Source organism: Trifolium pratense, linkage group LG6 (genome assembly GCF_020283565.1).
Source record: "Trifolium pratense cultivar HEN17-A07 linkage group LG6, ARS_RC_1.1, whole genome shotgun sequence".
NCBI classification, from domain to species: Eukaryota; Viridiplantae; Streptophyta; class Magnoliopsida; order Fabales; family Fabaceae; genus Trifolium; species Trifolium pratense.
The window spans coordinates 21230430-21256136 of NC_060064.1; the positions used below are offsets into that span (position 1 = coordinate 21230430).

The 25707-nt window shown below is 35.8% G+C and overlaps 2 protein-coding genes and 1 pseudogene across 9 annotated transcripts; 1 reads left to right on the forward strand and 2 right to left on the reverse strand.

The window, feature by feature from the left end:
• The first annotated feature begins 1052 nt into the window (after positions 1–1052).
• LOC123890807 (C-terminal binding protein AN-like) lies at positions 1053–6580 on the forward strand. The gene is made up of 7 exons (XM_045940507.1): positions 1053–1794; positions 3030–3183; positions 3281–3411; positions 4527–5294; positions 5421–5468; positions 5668–5781; positions 6300–6580. The coding sequence occupies exons 1-7, from the start codon at positions 1237–1239 to the stop codon at positions 6378–6380; spliced, it is 1854 nt and encodes a 617-aa protein (XP_045796463.1). The 5' UTR covers positions 1053–1236; the 3' UTR covers positions 6381–6580.
• An 882-nt stretch (positions 6581–7462) lies between these two features.
• LOC123891903 lies at positions 7463–8522 on the reverse strand (annotated as a pseudogene).
• A 6746-nt stretch (positions 8523–15268) lies between these two features.
• On the reverse strand, positions 15269–24928 carry LOC123892611. Of its 8 annotated transcripts, none has more exons than XM_045942449.1 (11): positions 24366–24928; positions 23937–24084; positions 23724–23822; positions 23359–23561; positions 22964–23157; positions 22648–22753; positions 19571–19863; positions 18324–18737; positions 18057–18135; positions 16391–17947; positions 15269–15591 (listed from the first exon to the last, which is right to left on the reverse strand). In XM_045942449.1, exons 2-11 carry the CDS (start codon positions 23996–23998, stop codon positions 15440–15442), a joined length of 3159 nt encoding a protein of 1052 aa, XP_045798405.1. In that variant the 5' UTR covers positions 23999–24084; positions 24366–24928; the 3' UTR covers positions 15269–15439. The 8 variants fall into 8 exon arrangements, with proteins under 8 accessions (XP_045798405.1, XP_045798404.1, XP_045798401.1 ...); XM_045942448.1 differs by having other exon boundaries at positions 24599–24916; XM_045942445.1 differs by having other exon boundaries at positions 18057–18138; positions 24599–24916.
• Between the last annotated feature and the right edge of the window lie 779 nt (positions 24929–25707).

Below are 25707 nucleotides of genomic sequence, written 5' to 3' on the forward strand. Positions count from 1 at the left end.
TCAAGCAACCTAGTTAACGACTTTTTGGTTTATTTGGTAAGGGTGTAATAATAGAGTTTTTAACCACAAAATGATTTATAATAGATTGATTTATCATATCAAATTCAACATGTGGTGGTGGCTAAAAGCTAGAAAAAAAGATTTTGTTATGACTTAAATTTTTAGTTGTCCAACCCAAAAGCTTTTATAGGGATTGCGACGGGTTGATTTTCATTCTTGATTCTTGTTTGTGTCTATTTTAATTAATATTAATATATTTCTTTGACTTCTTAAAAAAAATATAATTATAATTTATTCAAAAATATACACATGACAATAACTTTAATAAAACAAGTTTATTAATTTTACATAAACATGCACAATAATTCACTTATATTTTATGAATATTTTATAATAAATTTCTAAATAATTTATTCTAAATAATTTTTTTATAATTCTAAATTAACTTTCTAACCTTAGTATAATAACCTTAGTATAATATCGAACTTAAATATCAAGAAAAAGTCAATGAATTTGTGAATTAACAAATAATTTTTTTCGAGACGATTAATAATTGATAAATATTAAAAACAAATAATAAATAATTGTCACTAATACACATTTATCATTTATATTTTAACATTATTTTATAACAATTTTTTAAATACTTATTCTAAATAAATTTCTATCCTAATATAATAATAAATTTAAGGGTCATGCTAACAGATGCCCCGAGACACTGGTTAAGGAAACCAAAAAAAGGAAATTTTAAAATTAAAAATAACACTGTTTATACTTTCGAAGCGTTAACTGCACAAACTTCAATATGATATTACTATATTTGGTTCATTAAACAGTGCCCCGAAGACACTCTTTAGCATTTTCCAAAATTTAAATATTAAACAGAAATCAATGGAGCGGTACAAAGTACAAACGTATTATTACAGTCAAATAACTTTATTATTATAAATTATATATAAAAAAAGTCAAATAACTTTGCATGTAGCCAAAATAAAAAGTCAAATAATGGTTAGTGTAAAGATATAAATATATCAACTAAATTAAATTTAAATATGCAAACTCCCTTTTTTAAAAAAGAAAAGTAAGAGAAAAGCAAATTAGTAATTTTGAAAACAAAATCCTCCATTTGTAAGCGCTTCCCAAAAACCGGCGAGCTCGTCATAAAGCGAAGCCATAACTGTAACTGAAGAACTCACTGGAAAACCACAACAGACCGAGATCTAATCCTGTGCGGCAATGCCTCACCGTAACAACGCTACGCCTCTTCCCTTAATCGTCACCCTAAACTGCATCGAAGATTGTTCCCTCGAACTCGATTCTCTTTCCGGCGTCGCCGCCGTTGAACACATTCCTCTCAGCCGTCTCTCCGATGGCAAGATCGAATCCGCAGCTGCCGTTCTCCTTCATTCACTCGCCTATCTCCCACGCGCAGCTCAGCGCCGTCTCCGCTCTTACCACCTCATTCTTTGCCTTGGCTCTGCCGACCGTACCGTCGACTCATCTCTCGCCGCTGACCTCGGTCTCCGTCTCGTCCATGTAGATACCTCCCGTGCTGAGGAGATAGCCGATACTGTGATGGCGTTATTCCTTGGTCTCCTCCGCCGTACTCATCTGCTCTCTCGCCATGCGCTATCTGCCTCTGGTTGGCTTGGCTCCGTCCAGCCGCTTTGCCGCGGAATGCGGAGATGTCGTGGCCTTGTCCTCGGGATCGTTGGTAGATCTGCTTCTGCTAGAGCTTTGGCTACTCGCAGTTTGGCTTTCAAAATGAGCGTTCTCTATTTCGATGTTCACTCGGTAATTTCTTCATCAATCAGTTATTTGTTTTTTCTTCTATTGTTAATTGAACTAGTTGAGCAATTTTTATGTTAATTGGTGTTTACCTGTTTTGATTTCGTGATTAACTTGTGTGATTAGATGGTATAATCTTCTTTCCGTTGATGATATTCATTTTTGGCTTAGTATTAGTATTGTGATTGCATTTGGTTCATGATTCAGGGAGGGGGATTATCTTTTTTGTTGAAGAAAATTGAATTGTAATTTGTTTTTTCGAAGTTCATGATTTACTTGCTAATTTTGAGAAATGCTGATTTGTTGATGTGAAAAAGAATGAGATATTGTGTGTTTCTAACATGAGCTAATTGCTTCTAGTAATTGTGAAATGTTATCTTTGTTTTCACATTTCCACGTGCCTTACTATTTCTGTTGTTCTAATATTAATGTATATGCTATGTATCAATGTTGTTAAATAGCAGCTATACCGGTGCTATACTGCTACAGCGTTGTGAAATTTGGACAAACCGCTATTGTTCCGTATATGCCATTTAGTACAAAATGTTGTGAAATAGCGGCTCTAGTGGCACTATACTGCTATAGTACTATTGCATAGTGGAATTTGAACTGCTATTTTCGCAATCCATAATTGACAACACTGCTATGTACCTATACTTGTATATACGATGCTATCAATTGACCATCAATAGGTTGATTTAGTGAGGGGGTTAATGTAGATAAGGCTGTGTTGATGTTCTCTTCCATTTCTAATTGTGTCTCTTATAATCTGTTCTTTGACTTGCATTTGTTTCCTTGGAATGCTGTAAATAATTACTCCATTTGGTCTTATGTTAATTGTCTTGTTTGGAATATTTTTTTCTCAAATTATTTATCTTTTCAGAGTACGATTAAATTATTGGTTTCAATTATTGGTTTCTTTTTTTTCTTCTAGTAATACCCTTATTTTTTGTACCTCGACCAACTCTATTAATTATTATATTTTTCTACCTAGCTACTTCACTTACTACTACGGGTATTTAGTCTAGGAAGCTCATTTAATCATGAGAATTCATACATTCAATGATTTTCTTAAGAAGTCTCCATAACCTTAAACGGCAATTAATATGAGGTTGTAAGAATTTATCATGACTTGAACTGGGGACTTCTAGCTAAATCCCGTGCAGACCAAATGCTAACCTGAACAGATCACTGGATTCTATGATTTTAGCTAAATTTGTCTTACAATCTTGCACAAACAGGGACAAGCAAAAATGAACTTCCCTCCTGCAGCACGAAAAATGGATACTCTTAATGATTTACTTGCTGCAAGTGACCTTATATCACTCCATTGTGCTCTAACAAATGAGACAATGCAGATTATTAGTGCGGAATGTCTTCAACATGTAAAGCCTGGTATGGACTTATTTATATTTTGGAGATTTTCATTTGTTCTGTTGGATATTGTGGTTTGAATTCAATTCATGAATTTATTGTTTTAAATTTTTAATAGGTGCTTTTCTTGTAAATACTGGTAGTAGTCAGCTTTTGGATGATTGTGCTTTAAAGCAGCTTTTGATTGATGGAACGATAGCTGGATGTGCTTTGGATGGCGCAGAAGGGCCGCAATGGATGGAAGCATGGGTAATGTAAATTTAGGTTTTGAATATGCAGGCATTCACAAAACATTACATGAACAAACTTTGCACTATTTTTCCGAAAATGTTGTTCTTGTTCCTTTCCTTATAGAATAGAATGTTTCAAAGTACGTTCGACATTCATCAAAAGAACAAAACTATTCTCTAGGATCACTAACTAGCATCTAGATCATTTAATTTTTCACTGCGGTGATAACCAATTTTATGCCAGCACATGCATGCAGTTGTTGGGCATGCATCCTTCTATGGCAGGTTACAGTGTTGGTTTAATTTAAGCACACTGAACAATAAGAAATGGCACCCTGTCCCACCTTGAAAAAATTTAAAGAAAAAAATGATTATTTAAATAAGGAAAATGTTAAATAGTGCCCCCGGGGCACTAGTTAAGGATACCAAATATGGTATCATAACCTTGGAATTTGTGTAGTCAATATATTTATAATATGAATAATGTTATTTTCAATGCAAAAGTTACTTTTTTTTGGTTCCTTAACTAGTGTCGGGGCACTAGTTAGCATGACCCTTTAAATAATGATCGTGGTCTAGGACGGATGTTGCTGGTACACCAAAAACAAGACCTGGTACAAATTGATTTTGGAATGGAAAATGATAATCAGGATGGAAGTTTGTTTCTTTAAAAAGTTATACGAACTTTCATGTCACTGTTACATTTAAATTTGTATTTTTTTTTTTGTTTATAACCCTCTGGTTCCTAGGGGAAAGGGGCCCTAGTAGTCCAGAGTTCGGCCGCGAGGTAAGTAAAGCCTGGCCAAGAAATTGTTTCACCCAGGAATCGAACCCGGGTTCTCCCGAAATCCGTCCTTTTTGGTGAAGCTCATTTACCTATTCAGTATTCATGTATATGGTAATCCAGTAATCCTAACCATTCATTAAAGCAAGGATGGAGAACCAACATGTGGTTGGTCCAAGTGATAAGAGATTTGGACACTTTAAGCAAGTGGCCATGGGTTCGAACCCAATTCTCTCAAAAGTTTAAAAGCTCTAAAAGAATATTGCATCATCGAAGGACTTTTAAGCTTAAATAGACAAGCCCTTAATAAAAATAATGACATTAACATACTTCACTGTATTTCTGTTCAGGTTAAGGAGATGCCTAATGTGTTGATACTTCCACGAAGTGCCGATTACAGTGAAGAGGTTTGGATGGAGATAAGGGAGAAAGCTATATCTATATTGCAAACATTCTTCATTGATGGAGTTATTCCAAAGAATGCCTTGTCTGATGCAGAAGAGAGTGAGGTGGATGATGAAAATGAACAATCTGATCAACAATACAAAGAAAATGCTCTACAAATTATTGTTAGAGAGCAATTAGATGATGCTTACTCAAATCCTGAAAGCTCCCAAAAGAAAGTAGGTGAAGTCAAAGAGTCTTCATCCCAGCATCAGGTTTCAAGTTTGACTCTGAGTACATCTGCTCGTTCTGAAGGAAGGCGCAGCAGATCAAGTAAAAAGGCCAAAAAGAGGCATATCCGTCAAAAGTCTCAACAAAAATCAGATCCTTCCGCACCGGAGAAAGAAGGCACGTCTCATAGAGATGATACCGCTATGAGTGGCACTGATCAAGCTTTGAGCTCCAGCTCTGAAGACTCAAGAAGTAGAAAAACTCCGGTAGAATCTTTACAAGAACCTATTTCCAATCAAGCTCTAAAATCAAGCGCAAGGCTCAGTGAAAAATGTACTGAACTTTTGAAAGATGGATGTATTATAGCTCTGCATGCAACAGACCGTGCTGCGCTTTATGTCTCAAGGCAAAGAGTTAAAGGCGGAGGTTGGATCCTAGATTCCATGCCAGATGTGTCAAAAAGAGATCCTGCTGCACAGTTCCTTATCATCTTCAGAAATAAGGTTTGTTTGAAAGCTCTTTACACTCACTAATCCAAGGAGCTTGTGTCCAGCATATGTTTCGTTAAGTATTGTAATCATGTAAAAGGTGTCTTGATTTTCAACTCACTTTTAATGCATTTGCTTCAGGACACAATTGGCTTGCGATCTATTGCTGCTGGTGGAAAATTATTACAGGTAATTGCATTATAATGTTCGGAGTTTCTGAATTTTATCATAGACTGCCCTTAGGATTAACTATGTTGTGTTCCGATTCTCTAGTATATGCTACCATGTTTGAGTAGTATATTTTAGATGTAAGCCAAGATTTGGATACAACGCTCCCTCTAATTACATTGCTAATACAGTTGATGCCTTCAATAAACATCTTTTGCAGATCAATAGAAGAATGGAGTTTGTATTTGCTAGTCACAGTTTTGATGTTTGGGAGAATTGGACATTGGAAGGTTCCATAGATGAATGGAGACTGGTGAATTGTAGAAATCCGTCGGTAAGTTCTATTCCTCATCCTTATAAATTTATAGTTCTGTTATGACCCATATAACATATTTGATACGTACACCTTTTCTATTCCTTATCCTTATAAATTTATAGTTCTGTTATGATCCATATTTGATACGTACACCTTTGACTATTTTGCTAATATTATAGCTGGTTGCATATATGATATCGTGTCTTTCCGAAGTGAGATTTGCGTGTGTTGGATTAAATAGTGATGCTTTTACTGATTGATCTTGTTTCTTCACCTCTCCTTTCGGTTATCTCTTGTTTATGTATATATATGATATATCATGATGCTTTAGTTTATTGAAAATCTAGATTTTCCTATGAACATTGAAAGAATGCCCTGAACCTGAACATTGCACTATGCCTATTGGGATTGGTTTTTTCATTATTGTTTCTATGTTTTTAGATTGCTATGATTTATAAGTTTAGAATTTAGTTTATAAATCTTCTGCAAATTGATTAGTTTATCTCTGCATTTCCTCCTAATGATACAAATACTAGGCTGTTTTGGATCATGTATACATTGAGATATTGGCAGCTTCAGACGAAGATGGAATCACACGTTGGCTTGAAAACTTCTAACATGATAGAGTTTGTTGTCTGAAGTCTTTGTAGTAATTTTGGGTTTGTATTATACTACTAAAAAAGGACGAGCTTAGTGTCACCTTGATCTTTCAAATGTTTGTTTGTGAAAGATTGGAATGTAATATTGTAGTGTAGAGCATAACATTATTTCTTATGCTTCTTTCTCTTTTATTAAAAAAAAAATTATTTGTTGTGAACTGTCTTTTATTAAAAAAAATCATTTGTCGTGAACTTTGATGAGATTTTGTTTGAGTGATGATGAAATTGGTCATTATATTTATTTTTCCATGTTATCGTTTGACCTCAAATCTTTTAATCCATTCGTTTCAAAATGAATGTCATTTAAGATTTTTATACACAGATTAAGAAATGCAATAATATAATATTATAATATCGTGTCTTTCCGAAGTGAGATTTGCGCGTGTTGGATTAAATAGTGATGCTTTTACTGATTTATCTTGTTTCTTCACCTCTCCTTTCGGTTATCGCTTGTTTATGTATATGATATATCATGATGCTTTAGTTTATTGAAAATCTAGATTTTCCTATGAACAAAAGTCATGCCCTGAACCTGAACATTGCACTATGCCTACCTTAAATTGGGATTGGTTTTTTCATTATTGTTTCTATGTTTTTAGATTGCTATGATTTATAAGTTGAGAATTTAGTTTACAAATCTTCTGTAAATTGATTAGTTTATCTCTGCATTTCCTCCTAATGATACAAATACTAGGCTGTTTTGGATCATGTATACATTGAGATATTGGCAGCTTCAGACGAAGATGGAATCACACGTTGGCTTGAAAAATTCTAACATGACAGAGTTTGTTGTCCGAAGTCTTTGTAGTAATTTTGGGTTTGTATTATACTACTAAAAAAGGACGAGCTTAGTGCCACCTTAATCTTTCAAATGACTTGGACCAAACTAAAGGGAATTACATTCGTCAAAATGAAGAGGGACTTACATTCACCAAATCCAAACTAAGCTTTCCACATAACCCCTAGCCAAGTGCCAACATATCACGTCGTGAGTATTTTTTGTAGAGGAGGAGTTCTAGTTTTGTTAACACTTGTTCGCTTTACTGTATTATCTCTCCAAACCAATTATAGAGAATTGCATTGGATTCATGAGTGCTATTTAATATCAATGTATCACCATCCTCAGAAAGAAACAATGGCAACAATCCAAGATCAAACTTCAGCGTATCACTACTAAAGTCATAATCTAATTGAAGATTCTGGAAACTAATTTTCAAAAATTGAGTCCAAGACTCTTCAACCCCAAATTCCATCATCTGCCATATAACAAAACCGGTTTCCTTACAACAATAAGAAAAAGAAAAACAAAGGTATTCCCGGTGGCACCCCATCAAACCCACGAGGGAACTTGTACTGATTGTATGTCTCAGTTCCCAAATCAAGCGAAACAATAACAAACTGCTCAACAGTAATATCCTTAAAATCATACGCACTGTCATAGTTGTGAATAGCTAACCAATTAAGAGTGCCACTCAAATACACACCTTCATCAATATATATAAGAGTAGCAATCAATATGAACCAAATGAAGAGGAAGAACCGGGAAACTTTCAATATTTCTCCAAACATTATCACCCAATTGCTTCTGAATTCATAACAATTGTAATGGCATGCCAGTACTCGGCATAGAGACGGGTGAAAGAATAACCGGACAAATAGATCAAACCGTTGCGGGAACCAACAACACCCGAGCATTCTTTCAAAATGTAGTGGCATGGGGGTTTCATTTTATATAATTTGTGAAATTTCAAAATGTTTTCACGCCACAACAGCCGCATTGTGTATTGCAGAAACCATAATCGCAACCACCACAACCGTTACTGTATCCGCGATTTAAAACCATGCTAGACCTCTCTGCAACCTGAATCTTCTCTGACCACTGCCGTATGTTCTTCTCAAATATAGGAAAGTGAATCAAAAAATGGAAAAGAAATAAATGAGCAGAAATGGAAAATGTTGTTGAGTAATTCAACTACTAATTAGTGTTTGTTATGTGGGTGTTTAGCAATTAGCTAGAGTATTTAATTTTAATACTCTTTTCTCTCTTAATTTCAATCCTTCATTTAGTTCTCTTATTGTACAAGCTATGGGGTTCATCATTGTTGTTCCAACAAACTGGTTTCGCAAGCCTTTGGTTCAAAGGTGTAGAGTACACAGATTCAGGGTTTTCATTCTCATCAATTATTGATGGCAAGAATATAATTGGGAAAAATGAAGATACTCTAGAGGTGGTCACAAATGGAGTTTAAGAACTCCCTGCAAATGTAACAGAAGTACAGAAAATCCTTCACAAAGATGCAAGAAGAAAGGATTGCATGGCCACATATACTCAATTCAGCCAACAGTGAATGCTGCAAATTGGTCACTTATTTTTAATACAAAGAGAGAATGACTGATTTTATATTCATATTCATATGAAGGCAGCACACATGTGGTTGAAAGCCAAAACAAAGATTGTGTATTGTACTGCAATGGCAAATGTGTCAAAGGCACATTTTTTATACACATCAACACCAGTAATTAAAATAGCTAAAAACACACTAACAGTACACCCAAAATCAAAATCTTAATCCTAAAAATCAATCTAATTATCTTTCAGACATGGCCAATGGGAAAATAACACTAGTGAGTAAGAGATGTTAGGAGTAATTAGTGCCTTTGGGCCTAGTATGTGGGCTTGGCCCAATTGTTAGGTTACTTGTGCCTTAAGCTATGTTGGTTGGCCTAGTAACTAACTCATGTCTTGTAAACACTATATAATGGGGTCTTCCCATAGAATGAATGCAAGAAAATACCATTACTCCTTACAAGTGGTATCAGTAGGCCTTACTCCAAGGACCTATTGATTGGTGAAACGCAGTTTCAAAAAGTTAGTTACGACGGTTACAGAACTTTTTCTTTCCTCCTTCATTCGATTCGATTCATTGGTTGTGATTCTTGCTTATTCCTTCTTCAAATCAAGCATTTCTTGCTTCATCCATGGCGGATTCAAGCAACTATCTGCAACCTAGTGTACCAAGATTTGATGGTTATTACGACCATTGGGCTATGTTGATGGAGAATCTTCTCCGATCCAAGGAGTTTTGGAGTGTTGTTGAGAATGGAGTCACGGTTGCGCCACCAATGGCTACAGTGGAGCAACAACGTCTTGCAGATGCAAGTAAGCTTCTTGATCTTAAAGCCAAGAACTACTTGTTTCAATCCATTGATCGCACAATCATGGAAACGATTCTTGAAAAGGGTACTGCAAAGGATATTTGGGAATCGATGCGTGTAAAGTTTCAAGGTTCAAACAAAGTGAAACGTGCTCAATTACAAGCTCTGAAGCGCGAATTTGAGGTTCTTGCAATGAAAGAAAGTGAATCAATCAATGATTACTTTGCAAGAACTCTCTCCATTGTCAACAAGATGACAGCTCAAGGTCAAAGAATGGAAGCATCAGATGTAGTTGAAAAGATCTTGCGCTCTCTTACACCAAGATTCAACTATGTAGTTTGTTCTATCGAGCAATCCAATGATGTACTGGCACTTTCAATTGATGAATTGCAAAGCAGTTTGATTGTGCAAGAACAGAGAATGAAATTTCAAAGTGACAAAGATGATGAGCAAGTGTTGAAAGTCAGTGGTGGTGGACGTGGAGAGCGTGGACGTGGCCGTGGGCGTGGTGGTGCTCGTGGTAGGGGCAGAGGAAGGCAGAACAATAGCAAGGAACATGTTGAATGCTATAAGTGCCACAAGTTGGGTCACTACCAGAGTGAATGCCCTAGTTGGGAGCAAGATCCTAATGTCAACTATGCAGAGTTCAATGAACACGAGGAAATGCTTCTAATGACCAAGCAAGATGCTACAATTCATGCAAAAACTGAGGTATGGTACCTTGACTCAGGTTGTAGCAACCATATGATAGGGAATAAAGAATGGCTGTTTGATTTTGATGATTCCTTTAGAGAGTCAGTAAAATTAGGAGATGATTCCAAAATGCATGTAATGGGGAAAGGGAAATTGAAACTGTATATTGGAGGAATCACTCAAGTTATCAGTGAAGTATACTACTTGCCTGGACTTAAGAATAATTTGCTAAGCATAGGCCAATTACAACAGAAGAATTTAACCATTGTCTTCAAAAATGATATTTGCAAAGTGTTTCATGAAGAAAGGGGTCTTATAATGTCAACACCAATGTCTGCTAATAGAATGTTTGTGATTAAGGCAACTGTGCTTGTCCCTATGTGCCTGCAAACTACAAATGAAATAGATTCTCAACTGTGGCATAAGAGATATGGCCATTTGAGCTATAAAGGCTTGAACACTCTGGTTAAGAAAGAAATGGTGAGAGGCCTACCTGCATTGAAAGAAGCAAGTGATGTTTGCTCAGATTGCTTGTTTGGCGAGCAACACAGAGAAGTGATACCTAAGAAAGTGAATTGGAGGGCAACACACAAGTTAGAATTGATTCATTCAGATATATGTGGACCAATAAATCCTGCATCTAACAGTGGCAACAAATACTTCATCACCTTCACTGATGACTTCACAAGAAAGACATGGGTATACATATTGCAGGACAAGGCAAGTGCTTTTGAAAGTTTCAAAAGGTTTAAAGCAGTAGCAGAAAAGGAATCAGGTTGTCAAATTCTTAGTTTAAGGACTGACAGAGGTGGAGAGTTCATGTCTGAAGCATTCAACAAGTACTGTACTGAGCAAGGCATCAAAAGACAACTCACCACTGCCTACACACCACAACAAAATGGTGTCTCTGAAAGGAAGAATAGGACCATCATGAACATGGTCAGGTGCATGCTGAATGACAAGAAAGTTCCAAAGAAATTTTGGCCAGAAAGTGTCAAATGGGCTGTGTATGTATTGAATAGGAGCCCAACATTGTCAGTCAAAGATGTGACACCAGAAGAAGCATGGAGTAGCATGAAACCTTCTGTGAAGCACTTCAAAATATTTGGATGCTTGGCATTTGTTCATGTACCAGATGCACAAAGGAAGAAATTAGATAACAAAAGCACCAAATGTATACATTTAGGAGTCAGTGAGGAATCTAAAGCATATAAGTTGTACAATCCAATTGATAGAAAGATAATAATCAGCAGAGATGTTGTCTTTGATGAATCAAAGGGATGGAATTGGGGAGAGGCCTCTGAAACTCAGCAGAAAACTCTTTATGACAATGATGATGAACCTGCAGAGATAGCAGAAGAAGCAGACACTGATGTGAATAATGATGTGAATAATGAACAAGATCCTCAGAATCTAACTGTGCCAGATAGTGAAAGTGATGAACAGTATGAATCAGAAGATGAATTACCACCAAGAGTGATTAAGAGGCCTGGATATCTTAGTGACTATGTAACTGGTCAAGAATTGGAAGAAGAAGAACAACTGCACAATCTAGCTGTGTTTTGCAATAACACTGACCCTACTACATTTGATGAAGCAGTAAAGCATGAGGTTTGGAGAAAGGCAATGGATCAGGAAATTGAATGCATAGAGAGCAATGACACATGGGAGTTAACTGAGTTACCATCAGGAAGTAAGAAAATTGGAGTCAAATGGATCTATAAGACAAAATTAAATGAGAAAGGAAAAGTTGAAAAGTATAAAGCAAGACTTGTTGCAAAAGGGTACTCTCAGCAATATGGAATAGATTTTAAAGAGGTGTTTGCTCCTGTGGCTAGATGGGACACAATAAGAACTGTGTTATCCATTGCAGCATCAGAAAGTTGGACTGTATACCAACTTGATGTCAAAAGTGCCTTTCTACATGGAGAACTCAGTGAAGATGTGTATGTTGATCAACCTCTAGGCTATCAAAAGGGCAAGAAAAGTCAAGTTTACAAGCTAAAGAAGGCCTTATATGGATTGAGGCAAGCCCCAAGAGCCTGGTATAGCAAAATTGAAGCATATTTTAGTAATGAAAAGTTTGAAAAATGCTCACATGAGCACACTTTGTTTGTCAAGCAAGTAGAAGAAAAGATACTCATAGTGAGTCTGTATGTTGATGATTTAATATACACTGGAAATGATGATGAGTTAATCAGGGATTTCAAAAGCTCCATGAAAAGAAACTTTGCCATGACAGATTTGGGAAAAATGAGCTACTTTCTTGGTGTTGAAGTAACTCAAAATGACAGAGGAATTTTCATAAATCAACAGAAATATGCAGCAGAAATTCTGAATAGATTCAACATGGATTCATGCAATTTTGTATGCAGCCCCATTGTACCTAGTACTAAATTGTTCAAAGATGAAAATGGAAAGTGTGTAGACTCCACACAGTTTAAGCAGATGGTGGGATGCTTGATGTACCTTATAGCAACTAGGCCTGACTTGTGCTATTCAGTTTGCCTTATTGCAAGATACATGGAAAGGCCAACAGAAATTCACTTAGCAGCAGCTAAAAGAATTCTCAGATACCTCAAAGGAACTATTAGTTATGGTGTTCAAAGGAAGCTTGAATATGAAACTTGAAGGATGGACTGATTCTGACTATGCAGGTGATAGTGATGATCGCAAGAGCACATCTGGCTATGTTTTTAAGCTTGGTTCTGGAGCAATATCTTGGTCTTCAAAGAAGCAACCCATTGTAACATTGTCCACCACTGAGGCAGAGTATGTAGCTGCAGCATCAGGAGCTTGTCAAGGTGTATGGCTGAGGAGGATATTGCAGCAACTTGGGCAAAAGCAAGATAAACCAAGCACAATGTACTGTGATAACAGCTCTTCAATCAAACTGTCAAAGAATCCAATCTTGCATGGCAGATGCAAGCATATAGATGTGAGGTACCATTTCTTAAGGGATTTGACAAAGCAAGGTGTGGTGGAGCTAGTACATTGCAGCACAGATGAACAAATTGCAGACATCATGACAAAACCTCTCAAGCTGGAATCTTTTGTGAAGTTAAGGTCGAAACTTGGAGTGTGTGATGCTTTCAACTCCAACAGCTAGTTTGGTTATGTAGTTTCTGATTTCATGTTTTGAATTCTTGTATTGTTTGAGTCTTTGTACTGTGTTTGTAATCTGATTGTGTCAATGCTCAGATTAGGGGAGCATATGTTAGGAGTAATTAGTGCCTTTGGGCCTAGTATGTGGGCTTGGCCCAATTGTTAGGTTACTTGTGCCTTAAGCTATGTTGGTTGGCCTAGTAACTAACTCATGTCTTGTAAACACTATATAATGGGGTCTTCCCATAGAATGAATGCAAGAAAATACCATTACTCCTTACAAGAGAGTTCTTGAATCTGTTTAGCTTCCTCCTTTTGATATGAGTGACTACAGCATCCTCATTTGGAACTTGCTATTTGGACAATAAAACGGTGAATACACATACTGCATCTTGCATACTGTTGCCTTTTCTTTTCCTGTCAAATTACCAAGATACAATTTTACCACCAAATAGTTGTAGTAATAAATCAAAGTTGGAGTTATTATTATAGAGTAATCTTAACCAAGACCAAGCATCGAATATATATTATGAAACTCCTAACTAACCACCATGAATAGCTAAATACAAAGTACCATTTTGCAACAAAGGTAATAATACCATAAGAATAATAATAGCTAGCCACTCGTGAACTTAGCAAAACTCAAATTTTTATCTTTCATAATGAATACTAGGTCTCCACGATTTTGCCTTTTCTTTATTTATTGAATCATGCAAACAAACATGGAAAATCATTTGTCTTATTTCTTACTTGCAGAGTCCTTCCAAACACACACACACAGAAACTTACATTTTCAGATATATATAATGCATGTAAGAGTTCAAAACTGATAATCCATGAAACTAATTACTCATACAGCAACCAAAGGAAACATAGGAATGGCACATAAACTTAATTTGAAAAATGAAAAACACCTTCAAGGGGAGTGGCATTCCATTTCTCTTCCCCTAGAACTGTGTTCATGTTTCATACCAGATGCTTGAATGCAGTATCTAATCTTTGTAACTCCAAATTTAGTGAGGTTGGATTATGTGGAAAGATAACTCGATTACGGTCATTTCGGTATACGTTTGGTGAATTATTGATCAAAATTGAGTTGTGTGCGACGCTTTGAAGTTGTGACTCGAAAGCAGAATTTTATGTGGGGCAAAATCCAAAAAATTATAAAATGGGGGGGTAAAATTCCGATTTAATCAAAACAGGGGGGTAAAACTGCATTTAAGCCTATATATAGTTTGACAAATCGGTTAATTCAGTTTTGAACCCAAAAAAAAAGTTTAGATTTATATCATCCAGATTCAAACATCTACCAATAAAAGAAAACAAAATTTAATAAAACAAAACAACAGAAACACAACAAAAATAAATAAGAACAAAAAAGAGGAGAGAAAAAGAAATAGAGTTTGTGTTGCTACTAGTGGTTTCTTGTTTTCACTTTACAATGAATCAGACCGTCACTTTACAATGAATCAGACCGTAACAAATTTTGAGATTGTGTCTCGAGATATGTTCAGTCACTTCATCAATTATTATAATATTATAAAACAAAAACTTACTATTTATGTAACTCGGGCAAGTTCAATTACTGCCCGATTGATTTTAGAAAACCGAACCCACCCATTTCAACCCGCCTAAAATTGAAAATGTGTGAATGGCAAACCAATAACCCGCCTGCTCGACTATTTTTTGTCCACCCCTACTTTAGAGTATCTATTCCATAATATAAAAAAGATGCACTATAATTAAATGATTCTACTTATGTTTTTTTTTTTCCTTTCAACTTCAGTTCTGTGTAATATGAATATCCCCTAAAAAAACCCTCCTTAATTCGGCATCCGTCTTTGTTCCAAAACTAAAATCTTGAAAGCATTATGATACAAAAAGGCGGCAAATTGAAATCCCAATAAGATGCAAATTGAAGAGAATTCATTAATTACAACAAAGTGAGAAAAAAAAATTCAAAGAAAAACAACCAAGTAAACCCATCATCTTTCATGCAGGAGTGTTATAGATCAGCATTTGGTGAATTACAATCTAGTATACAGATCAACAATGATAATACACTATCTATAGCCAAAACCCAAGTCTAGCTCATGACCATGAATCCCCTGGTTGTGCCCTGAAGTATGGATTGGCTTTGAGTTTGACCTAAGCTCCATCTCAAAAAGCCTCTGAAGTGCTTCTGGATGATTCCTTCCACCAGCAACCCCAGGAGCTAATAAAATAACCAAAAAACATAAGTCAGGAATTGAACATGTATAGAGAGAGAGAGAGAGAGAGAGAGAGATTAAGATGATCAATATTCAGTTATATATAAACAACAATGCATTATTGTACATTTCCATACAAGTGCACTAGATTACATATATGACATACCAATGACTGAATGAGGTTAATTTGTTCCACAAGCTAAACACAATTGTGTAAACCAGAACAAGCAATACCCTAATTAACACATTATCTGATGGATCACTGTGTAACTGTGTATGTGCACTTGTGTGTGTAACTATTGTATGTGCAAAAGGAAAATGAGACTAATTGAACTAGCTTTGATAGTCCCTTGGCCATCAAGGTCGATGAAACACATGCAAGCAGAAAAATATCAAACAATATAGTGAATATGAAAATATGGGGCAGTAAGAATTGCAAATGACCCATTTACGAACTCATAATCCATGCCACCTTCAACTAGAAGAGTAAAAGATTATAACTCAAACAAAATGCCCAATCTAATAAACTAAGATCTATCAAACCCAAGCATAAAATAAAACTGCTAAATTCCTTGTTATGAAAAAAAAAAAAAACTACAACCACTGAAAATTTATGAACTTCAAAAGGATCAAGTATTCAAAATTGAATTGCAACAAACTTTACATATAAATTAATCCATGGCTAAAGGATTTGAAATCATGCCCAATAACATTGAAAAACAATTCATGATTATTATCTGTTTGAAGCTATGATAATCATACAAAAGCAAGTATAGTAGCAATGTACGTCAAATCATGTTTTACCTTGCAATTGCATTCCAGGGCCACCTAAACTAGGATGTTGTTGGCCATTAAATGGGAAGCCTTGCATTGGGTTTGGTTCCTGCATCATACCAGCCATTGGATTACTGGGATGAGGGGGCATAGCGGCACCCCTTGGGAAACCTCGTAATAGATGTGGTGGAGGAAGGTTGCCTTGCATATGCATCTGTGGTAACAGAGGGTGATGAGCAGGAGGATCAAACCCAGTTACAACACTGCTAGGTTGATGGAAAGGAGGACGAAGCATATTTCCGGGAAATTGACGGTTGGTTGGAGAGTCATGATGAACCATGCCCTCAGAAGTCGCATGCTTCATATAAGAACTAATACGAGGAGAATGTGAATCCAGTTGATTGAACATTGGACCAATGTGATTCAACTGATGGGGTTGGAGCTGTGAAGGTCGGTGGGCGTTAAGATTTTGATATGGAATACCAGGTTCCCTTATATCATAAGGACCACGGGGGTATGCTTGACCTTCTTGATTTCTCATCATAAGTCGTTCGTCTCTAAATGCAGAATTCAGAGCTGCCAGTTTTCTAGTGATCTCAACAGGTGTGTCTTGAGACAAATCTGCCTTAGCTGAATTTCCAGATAAAAAGGTTTGCAGAGGATCACCAACAGAAATCAAGCTATCTTCTTCAGGGAGGCGAATATCATGAGACCTATTGAAACCACCAGCCTTGGAAATTCCACTTTGAAGCGATGAATTAACATCTCCATGAGAATCACCATAACCTAACCACTGCTCTTCAAATCTATTTGATTTGGGTTGATGAGTTTTTTCTTGTGGAAAAACACCACTTCCATGTCTGTTCAATGTAAGATCACCAGTAGGAGGATGAACATTGTCAGAGGTAGGGAAAGGAAACATCTGAGACTCTGAAAAATCAGCCCCTGATGATCCAATTGAACCTCTTTGAACAGAAAGGGGCGCTCCAACTGATTGCAGTTCCTTCATAAAAGCTGATCCAAAAAGTGTTTCCAGCGTCAACGTTTTTGATGAATTTGAAGCATCTGCATTTACTTCCTCTGCATTATCAAAAGAACTGGCAGTAGTTACTCCTTCAGAGTTGTGCACCATGTCAGTAGAATGTAGAGCAGGTGATAGTTCCATATCTTTATGTAAGGATCCTTTCTGTAACAAAGAAAGAAGGTGTTCAGATGCATGACCATCAATTGGAGTTGACTGCCCGGTCTTTGCACCAAAATCTTTGTCCTGCAAGCGCTGCTGAGATGACGAACCATTTTCACTAACTTGTGATAGAATTGACTGTTCAAGATCTTCACATGTAAGAACTGCTGGTAAAATCTCAGGTTTATCGCTCTTGTACGATAGCTCAGAGTTAACAATAGCGGTATGTGTTACATTTGTTGCCACATGCTCACCAGCAGGTTCAGGATTTTGGAAAGTAAAATTTGGTGCAACATGATGGGTTGTCTCTACATTGGAAACCTGCATCCCACCCTTTTCACCGCCAACAATAAGTGAGAGTAATTCATTTGGCCTAGGTGTCAAGTCAACAATCGACTTCTTTTCTGCATCAAGGTAAATGGGAATTGAAGAAAACAAGTTAACATAAAGTTGTGAAGTAAACTTGTTATGCATAAAAACATTGAAGCACTTAGACATTTGACACACGCATACCTTCTTCAGCAAACCAATGAGCAAACTTTGAAGATTGGAAGGCATGTGGACTCCATGTCTCATCTGCTTTATGATCAGGCTGCTACAAGAGCATAAATAGTCAAACTCATAGTAAAATAAAGTATAGCAGAAAAGAAAACACTAGTTCAAATCACAATACATCTATCTAGCCTAATAGATAAAGTATCCATTTTCGGAAAATATCTGCCAAACTGCAGGTAACACTTTCTTAGCATCACAAGGAATTCCAATAATTTCTTCAATTACCTCAACAGTACTAGTTGGTATGCCACCGGTAAGTGTTGAAGCATTACCAAAAAGCTTGTATAGGATAGACTCGGAACTCTCAGGATTGATAGCTGCTCCTCCTATGGCCTCCTTTCCTTTTACTTCAGCATTCAGTTGAACAAATTTACTGTCATCTGATGCTTCCAAGGCTTCTGAAAGAGCAGATCTCTTTCTTAGTTGATCACTCATTCCAATTCTAATATTGGGGATATCGAGAGATGATAAATTTAAAATATTTTCTTTCTCATTGTTGATTGAAACATTTATATCTGCACTTTGAAAATTCTGTTGATTGTTATCGACTTGCTTAGTTGATAATTTTCCTTCTTTACTTTCCAGATTTATACTGAATACATGGCTACCTCTGGTATCTCCGGGCTCATGTTGCCCAGCCTGCATAAGCACCACAGAAATCAAACAAGTATAAAAGAGACATGAATAATGTCAATATGGGGGGGAATATGTGAATAATGTCAATGTCAGTATAAAAGAAACATGTATATGTTGAGATTTGACATTGGAACTTGAATACTAAACATTTTAATAAAGGGTAGCTTCTAATGTTGTATCATAATCTAGTTGTCCTCAGTACAATGTTGGTAACAATCAGTCATATGTTACAGTTCACTACCATAAATCATCTCCTTGGTCCATTTTATTCTTATAGGGAAGTTGCTATATAAAAACCTAAAAAATTCCTTAAGACTTTTTCCATGATATTAGACAACAACCCAACATTTGAAACAAAACATCACAGTCAAAACAGGCTGTCCTGTAAGACATTATAATCCGATTGTTATCAAACTCCGCATTGAGAAAACTAGTGTGTTGTTGAATCTAGCCATCCTTTGCTTTCAAACTATTGAACTTGATAAGAGTCAGATTGCTCTTCAGACAGAGAATATTGTTCTATAACCACACTCTAAAAACACACTTGGGAACAACAAAGACTTTCAGAGATTTCAAAATTTTCATGCTCCCAGAGAAAGTCATTGCGAACTGAACTACAAAATTTCATTAATGATTACCATTCCAAAAACATCACATACTAAAGACCCAATTCTCCAATACAACACCAACCTTCTACCATATAACTCTGAACAATAACATCAAAAATTCCCTCTCCATATACATAGCATTTACAAAAGACTATCAACAATTAACATTCTAAAAGCGAAAGCATTTAAAGGCCACGAACAAGGGAATAAAATATTTCAACTAGTTACCTCTGCTACATGAGTGTTAGATGATATTTTGGTACCAGTATTCCTTTCCAACATTGTGCTTGCAAAACCAGGGGGTACAAGTGGTCTTGCTGAAGCATGTGAAAGGGAAGAAGATTTCTCATCATTGCTTAAAACTTCTAAAGTCAAAGAAGGCTCCACTGACTCATTGCTTCGAGTAACTGGCCTTTTTGATTCATCGTCAATAAGTGAAGAAAGGTCAAAATCCACTTTACCCTTCTCTGGGTTCATCTTAAGCTTTTCTGTTTGCTCTTTTCTCATCAATTCGAAAGAGGCTGGCAAGAAAGTTGTCAATCATTGAACTTAAATTTATTAGACATGATTTTACAAATGGCCCTAATTACAAAGTTTTTTTTTTTTGACAAAGCCCTAATTAAAAAGTTAAACAGAACACTAAGGTAATAAATAATGAGCAAATAAATAATGAGAACAAATACAACCTACCAGTACCACAATATCTGTTGATAGGACATGAGGCAAATCAGCCCAGGCCCGTAAAACCTTGTGGCATCTTTTTATATTCTAATGGATTTTATGTTATGTATACTGCGGCAGACAATATGTTCCGCAAAGTATGTGCCAGACAATGGGCCTTCCCAAAGTGCCACTATGGGGAATTTGAGCAGATTCCGTCTTTAAATGGGAAGAATATCCTAAACTCTGTCTGAAGTTTCTATATATTTGATACAAAACTCATACCAACAAACATATTATCAAAGAATTTTATCTCAGGATTACTTCTTTTTGTGGGCATTCTTTTGGTTTTCTACTTCACTGTGGTACCAGAAAATTTCAGTGTTTATTTTAGTGAGAACATATCAGTGGTACTTCACTGTGGTACCAGAAAATTTCAGTGTTTATTTTAGTGAGAACATATCAGTGGCTTTCCTGTTACACAAAGGGCTACAGATTATTTCCTCAATTCAAGATTACTAGTTTTGTTGGATGAATTGTTGCATTAAGCATGCAGCTATTATTTAAAATCTCTGTAGACTCAATCTATTATGACCTGATCTGACACGTCATGAACTGACCTAACAAGACCAGTTATTCAAAGTTGATGGACAAATTCCCAAATCATAAGATCGGTTCACAGCTCAGAACACAAAAAAAAACTATCAACAATTTCTAAATGGATAAAATGACGAATCACAGGGTTTGATATTACTAGAGTGTAAGAATGGTGGATTGTGTTCCCTCACTGTCATGTGGATTGTGTTCCCTCACTGTCATGTTGGGTTTGTGGCAAACTTGCAATGATGTGTATGTTCAAGTTTTCTGGTTCAAGATGGGAACTGTGGGGTCGAGACTGAATCATAATAGTCAATCCCAGACAGCGGAGAGCAGAAGCAGACACCAAAACTGGGATAGTGGGATAGTGTATAGCAGGACAGCCGCTATTTGAATTTTTTTTTTATCTAAATAATTTATATTATATATCCCAAATAATTTTTATGATTTATACTACATAAATCCGAATATTTTTATACTGAATATGTTCAAGTAATTATTTTTCTATTATTAATATTTTCCTATTTAGTATTTGGTCTTCTATTACTAAATAATATTATTCTTATTTATTTTTTTTGGGATACAAATATTATTCCTATTTGATTATGTTACTTTGTTATATTATTATTTATTTATTATTACAAACTAACGTGATTTATATACTATATAATAGCCCAAGAAGTTTATTTTCGCAAGTTGGGACTTAAGCCCAAATTTTCTTCTGCTTTAGTTTGACCTAGCAAAAGCAAAACACAAACAATACTGCACCGCCACTGATGTGCTGTGTTTTCTTCTCCTACTGCTATTCTTCAATACCTCCTCCTTCTCCCTCTTCCTTCAAACGTTTTAATTTTCAGGGGCCGTGTCGGATTTTTACAGAAAAATAAGATCATGTTCTCAAAAATTAGGGGTAATTTTGAATTTACCCTTGAACACACAAAAGCGACCTCTACCGGCCTTCCCATCACGGTACCCTGCCACTATAGCGCACTATCGACTAATATGGACTGAATACAACATCATTCGCCTCCTTTGCACGTTAGGATATTCTGTGCACGAGAGCTTAATTATTCAGCTGTTACATTTTGGGTCTTTTTAATCAGAAAAACAACGAACCACTACGATATAGACTTCACTCAATTGTCCTCAAAATTGCCTATGAGAAACTGACAATTGATGAGGCCGAGAGACATGTCAGGGAAATTAACCATAAAGATATAGACTCGCTCACTCATCCTCAAACTTGCGATTCTTCGCGGGTCTAAATATGTCAACTGTGTATTCTGAGATTATTTAACTATGCGGTTTATTAGCTAAGCTTGCATTAGCTTATTCAATCCAACACCTCTCAATATAGACAATAAGTAAGGCTTATCAAATCACTGCTATTACAGATTTGCATGAGCACACCAAATATAATGAGGCGTGCATTGAACCGTCATTCTATTTGTTAAGAGTCCCGCATCGAATGTGAGATGGCCTGAAGATGAGTTTATAAGTAGAGGCAGTCTTCACCTTACAAGTCGGTCTTGTAGGGTTGAGTTAGGCCCAACCCAAAATTCTTATACTGTTCATGATGCATTTGCCATTCGTGTTATCTCTCTTCCATACATCAACCCTTCAGTTTGTCGATGTCTTAAACAAGGACATGCATCTCGGCCACGTCAGTCATCAGTTTTTCATAGGCAAATTGATGCATGTCGATCAAGGCAATCAATTTGAAGGGGTGTTGGTGGGCATGCAACAACCCTAAATAGGGCTACGGCAACGTTGTCTCAGGCCCCGTCAAACTTTGTGGTGGTTAACAGGTTTTATGTGCTGTGTAGTGCAGAAAACAATGTGTTGTCGCTATGAAGTGCAGCGTGCATTTCTACATAATTAGCCTTCTTAAATAGAGGATGCACAGACTAAGAAACAAAAGAAAATCTCATCCATAAAAGGGAAGAATCTCCCTAAGTTGTTTCTGTACAATTTCTATATATTTCAAATAATTCAATACATATATCATTCAAACAAATTAATAATAACTTTAAGAAAATAATATGTACCTCTTCTCTTTCTTTCCTCTTCTGCTCTGTCCTCACTTGTACACTCCAAAGAACCAAAAGTTTCATCATTGAAAGAGTCATTAGTTTCCCTACGTGAGTGAGGTGCCTAGCAAGTATCAAAAGCAACAAATTATAACAGACTCGAAGTTAATAAAACTGCTTATGATCTCAAATTCTCAATACTTAATACTGTCTATAGCTTCAACGCATTAAATGAAAATCATACATGATTGATAAATTTTGGAGGTATCAATACTACATTTTGCCAAACATATATCAGTCTAATAAGTAAATAACTACAGATAAGTGAGCTAACCTTATAAGGGCGAGGAGGATGATAGGGCTCATTAGACCGATTCGGCGGGTAATTGTCATTAGTGCGAAACTTAGGAGCAGACGACCCAGGTGCATAGCCGGTGGGTCTTGGAAACGAACCACTACCTAGAAGCCCATCATGCTCGGGACCTTGCAAAGATCTACGAGACTGGTTGCCAAAAAGTTTTCCAGAATCTGTAAATTGACATTGACGATGAAATATATCAACATAAAACTTGAGTGGAGATAAACTGCTACCCCAACACCCAGAAAAAAGAAAGGCACGGAAGAATTCCATATTTATCCAAATGTTTGTAATTTGTAAAGGCATTTAGAATTATTAAATTTTAAAAATTAAAACGAAAACAAGTATTTTTGTTGGTCAAGTGTATACACCTGAATCCCATTCAGATTGAGAATCACTGTCTCTGTCGGAACGTCCAGAAGACCGAGAATCCCATTTTCCTTGGGGTCCCCGTGAAAAGTTATTCATGTTCCCCCTGGTTGGAGGGGATGCACTGTATTCATTGCGTCTGAAACTATGTGTTGATAAAGCACCGGTACTTCTCTGTCGATCCAGCAAAGCATCTTCAGATTCACTAATTTTCACACAGAAAAGGCAAGGTATAACACATAAGTCAAAGAGCACAAATTGACAAACCAAACACCCGCGCGCGAGCGCGCAAGATGATGGAAAGGAAAAATCCAGCACCCGGCATTCATTTTTGGGTTAAAATCGAAAGAGATTAGATATACTATACCTTAAAAGTGATCGATCAAACCCACTTGGAAACTCTTTGCATACATCCAATCCACTAAACGATAACAAAAACTCTCGTGTGTATGAAATTTTCAACTTCCTGAACAAACAGCGACAAATAGGTGTTACAACATGCATCACATGATAAATTATAAACTTCAAAAAATAAAAACAATAAGCTAATCAAAGAAAATCAAAGAAAATAGAAAATTACTTTTGCAATCCTTTATCAGTTGCTTGATCCAACAAGCTGTGATCTTCGTTTTCAAAGTCCATTCTGTTCCCTCCACAAAATACTTAAGCTAAACAAAGTTGATAACCAATGTCCAATATATCCAATCGATGAACAATGCAGAGTGTTACTACAATCCACAGAGAGCACTAATCATTCATCAATCATAAAATTCATCACATATGCTCAAACTTTTCAGGTAAACTATATCTGACCAAATTTTCTGCTCCAACACCTAACACAGTACAGTACACAGACAAAAACCCCCCAAATATTCAAATTATTATTCTAGTTAAACCATAAGTCCAATAATCCCTGTTTATTCATAATTCATTTCTTAAAAACCTTATATGAAAATATTCAAATCTATCAGAACCCAAAACCTGGAACCAATATGCAAATTCCACTCACTGATCAAGCTCAATTAACAAGACCCATCATCCAAAACCCTCCCAAGATTCCTCCTTTGAGAAAATCTAGCAAATCCACCACCTAAAAAAGTTGAAAAAACTACTCGCTCCTTCAATGAAATTCCCGAAAGAAACGTGAAAATTGGTATATACACATCATCATCGTCCCTTGAACAAAATTCAGAACATAGATTCACGGGAGATAAAGATTGAATTAAAAAACTTGTTGAATACCCATGAAATTTAGGTCCGAGGAAAAACTAAGGGACAATAGTTATTGAGGGTTTGTGCGATACAAAAATGAAAAAGGGAAAGAAAGAAAAGAAATGAAAACTAGGGTTTTGAATTTGTAAAGATTAAGTATGCGGATCGAAGATTAGAGAGAAAATCTATGAACGGAATAGCGTGAAATTGATAATTTTGGGGGTGATTTTGCAGAGATGGATGGCGATTGAGGAAGAGGGAGTGAGCGAGAAAGGAGATTTGTAGAGAGAGAATGTAGAGAGAGAATATTACTATTATCGAGGTATTATTATCATTCTAGAGCAACTACGAAGCTAACATACTATTCTTTTAAATAAACGGTAGAGATAAAATGATATCAATTAGTTTTACATTAAATGTTAAATCTTTCAATAACGTTTTAATCGATATAAATTTTATAAAATTTACTGTTAGATTGAAATTTTATATCATATAGATTATTTATGTAAAACTTTAGTCAAATCCAAAATCATTTGATATGTTAAAAAAAATGACTCAAACCGTTAATTTTGATGTATATCAATAACATATCAAATTATTTTGGATTTGTCTGAAATTTTATGCAAATGATCTATATGATATAAATTTTCAATCTAACGGTAGATTTTATAAAATTTATATCGGTTAAAACGTTATTAAGAGGTATAACATTTTGTGTCAAACTAGTTGGTGTCATTTGATCCTCACCTTGAATAAAAAAATATTTTACAATAAATAAATTATTATTATTATTAGTTACATTAGATGATAATTAAATTAAGACTTAATTAGTAAAATGGTCCTTTAAAGATATTTTTTGTTTCAGATTGGTTCCTTAAAGAAAAAAATGTCTGAATAGGTCCCTTAAAAAAGAAAAAAATCTGAATAGGTCCCTTAAAGACATCTACATTTTTGGTTTCATATTTGGACCTTTTTTTAGAGAGCAGACTGATTAACGTAGATGTCTTTAATGGGCCTATTCGGACCTTTTTTTTTCTTTAAGGACCTACTCGGACCTTTTTTTCTTTAAGGGATCAATTTGAAACCAAAAATGTTTTTAAGGGACCATTTTACTAATTAAGCCTTAGATTAATACCGCC

Bases quoted from the DNA above. Each gene is read 5' to 3' on its own strand.
- LOC123890807 (XM_045940507.1), top strand. From the start codon at position 1,237: ATGCCTCACCGTAACAACGCTACGCCTCTTCCCTTAATCGTCACCCTA. The intron at 5,295-5,420 runs GTTTGTTTGAAA...CATTTGCTTCAG, and splicing joins TTATCATCTTCAGAAATAAG to GACACAATTGGCTTGCGATC. The intron at 5,469-5,667 runs GTAATTGCATTA...CATCTTTTGCAG, and splicing joins CTGGTGGAAAATTATTACAG to ATCAATAGAAGAATGGAGTT.
- LOC123892611 (XM_045942445.1), bottom strand. From the start codon at position 23,998: ATGGACTTTGAAAACGAAGATCACAGCTTGTTGGATCAAGCAACTGAT. The intron at 22,754-22,963 runs GTTAGCTCACTT...GATACTTGCTAG, and splicing joins ATCCTCCTCGCCCTTATAAG to GCACCTCACTCACGTAGGGA. The intron at 18,139-18,323 runs GTAATTGAAGAA...ATGCTCTTGTAG, and splicing joins TACCAACTAGTACTGTTGAG to CAGCCTGATCATAAAGCAGA.